Genomic DNA, 1,997 nt, shown 5'->3' with positions numbered 1-1,997 from the left:
GACCTCGTGATCTGCCCGTCTCGGCCTCCCAAAGTGCTGGGATTACAGGCTTGAGCCACCGCGCCCGGCCATATTTTCATTTTTATTTATTCTTTTTGAGACGGAGTCTCACTGTGTCGCCCAGGCTGGAGTGCAGTGGCACGATCTCAGCTCACTGCAACCACCACCTCCTGGGTTCAAGCGATTCTCATGTCTCAGCCTCCCGAGTAGCTGGGACTACAGGTATACACCACCAGGCCTGGCTATTTTTTTTTTTTTTTTAGTAGAGATGAGATTTCACCATGTTGGCCAGGCTGGTCTCAAACTCCTGACCTCAGGTGATCCACCCGCCTCGGCCTCCAAAGTGCTGGGATTACAGGCATGAGCTACTGTGCCCGGCCCCACTGTATAGACATGAACTTTAGCTATTCCTTTTCTGGTGAGCATTTAGGTTTTTCCTATTTTAAAAAAATTCTAAATAACACTGTAAAATATCAGTACAAAATTTTGACCACATCCCTATTTCTTTTGTATAGATTTCTGGAAGTGAGATTTCAGGTCCTAAGAGTTATGAAAATTTTTGAGGTTCTTGATAATATTGCCAAATTGCTCTCCAGAAAAGTTGACCAATTTACATCCAGTTTTTCAACTAAAAATCTTAAGATTTTTTTCAACTCAAAATTTTCAGTTAACAATCTTAAGAAAAACTTGACAAATCCTGAAACTTCTCTTTATGCTTTGATAAGTCCATTCTGCTCATCTGTCAAAGAACCACTTCCTGTGTCATGGCTTGTCACTCAATTTTTTTTTTCTTTTTCTATTTTTTTTTTTTTGAGATGGAGTTTCGCTCTTTTTGCCCAGGCTGGAGTGCAATGGCGCGATCTCGGCTTACTGCAACCTTCAATTCCCTGGTTCAAGTGATTCTCCTGCCTCAGCCTCCCCCGTGGCTGGGATTACAGGCATGCACCACCACGCCTGGCTAATTTTGTATTTTTAGTAGAGTCGAACTTTTTCCATGTTGGTCACGCTGGTTTCGAATTCCCGACCTCAGGTGATCCGCCCGCCTCGGCCTCCCAAAGTGCTGGGACTACAGGCATGAGCCACTGTACCCGTCGTGTCACTTCATTTTTATAGTGCTACAAAACCATGTTTTCTCCTCTCTGTTCTTGTTCCGTTTTCTGACTCCATCTCTGCATTTTTGTATGTTCCAGGTTCAGGTGTGGGACACAGCAGGTCAGGAACGTTTCCGCAAAAGCATGGTCGAGCATTACTACCGCAACGTACATGCCGTGGTCTTCGTCTATGACGTCACCAAGATGACATCTTTCACCAACCTCAAAATGTGGATCCAAGAATGCAATGGGCATGCTGTGCCCCCACTAGTCCCCAAAGTGCTTGTGGGGAACAAGTGTGACTTGAGGGAACAGATCCAGGTGCCCTCCAACTTAGCCCTGAAATTTGCTGATGCCCACAACATGCTCTTGTTTGAGACATCGGCCAAGGACCCCAAAGAGAGCCAGAACGTGGAATCGATTTTCATGTGCCTGGCTTGCCGATTGAAGGCCCAGAAATCCCTGCTATATCGTGATGCTGAGAGGCAGCAGGGGAAGGTGCAGAAACTGGAGTTCCCACAGGAAGCTAACAGTAAAGCTTCCTGTCCTTGTTGAAACCAAACGGTGTAAATACAAGATAAATTATCACTGGAGTTTTTCTTTCCCTTTTTTCTGTGCCTGCATAATGCTGACACCTGCTTGTTTCCATACAAATTGATATCAAAATAAAATTTGTATAGATTATCACATGGCTTTTTGTCTTGCTTTCCTCCAAGCCATTCCTGATTGTGATGAGTGGAACAGGCAGTTTGTCTTACTAGAGTAATATTCCCCATGCCAGTGGCACACTCCCTGCCAGCTTTCTAGGCTCTCTGAAATTCTCATCGTTTGAGTCAATTCTTCAGGACGAATTCATTCTCTCACTCAGTGTAATCAGTGGGCAGAAACACCCGGTGGGGTTGGGGC

The 1,997-nt window shown here is 45.2% G+C and overlaps 1 protein-coding gene across 1 annotated transcript in view; it reads left to right on the top strand.

The window, feature by feature from the left end:
• Nucleotides 1-1,775, top strand: part of RAB33A (RAB33A, member RAS oncogene family) — a 13,781-nt gene extending 12,006 nt beyond the window's left edge. Inside the window, exon 2 of the mRNA XM_011988839.1 lies at nucleotides 1,191-1,775. Within this exon, the coding sequence (XP_011844229.1) occupies nucleotides 1,191-1,646 (456 nt within the window). The 3' untranslated portion in view covers nucleotides 1,647-1,775. The remainder of the gene's footprint in view (nucleotides 1-1,190) is intronic.
• Nucleotides 1,776-1,997: the final 222 nt, after the last annotated feature.

Source organism: Mandrillus leucophaeus, unplaced genomic scaffold (genome assembly GCF_000951045.1).
Source record: "Mandrillus leucophaeus isolate KB7577 unplaced genomic scaffold, Mleu.le_1.0 Scaffold339, whole genome shotgun sequence".
Lineage (NCBI taxonomy): Eukaryota > Metazoa > Chordata > Mammalia > Primates > Cercopithecidae > Mandrillus > Mandrillus leucophaeus.
Note: the sequence above shows the minus strand (reverse complement) of the source record. Positions and strands in the feature narration are given on the sequence as shown.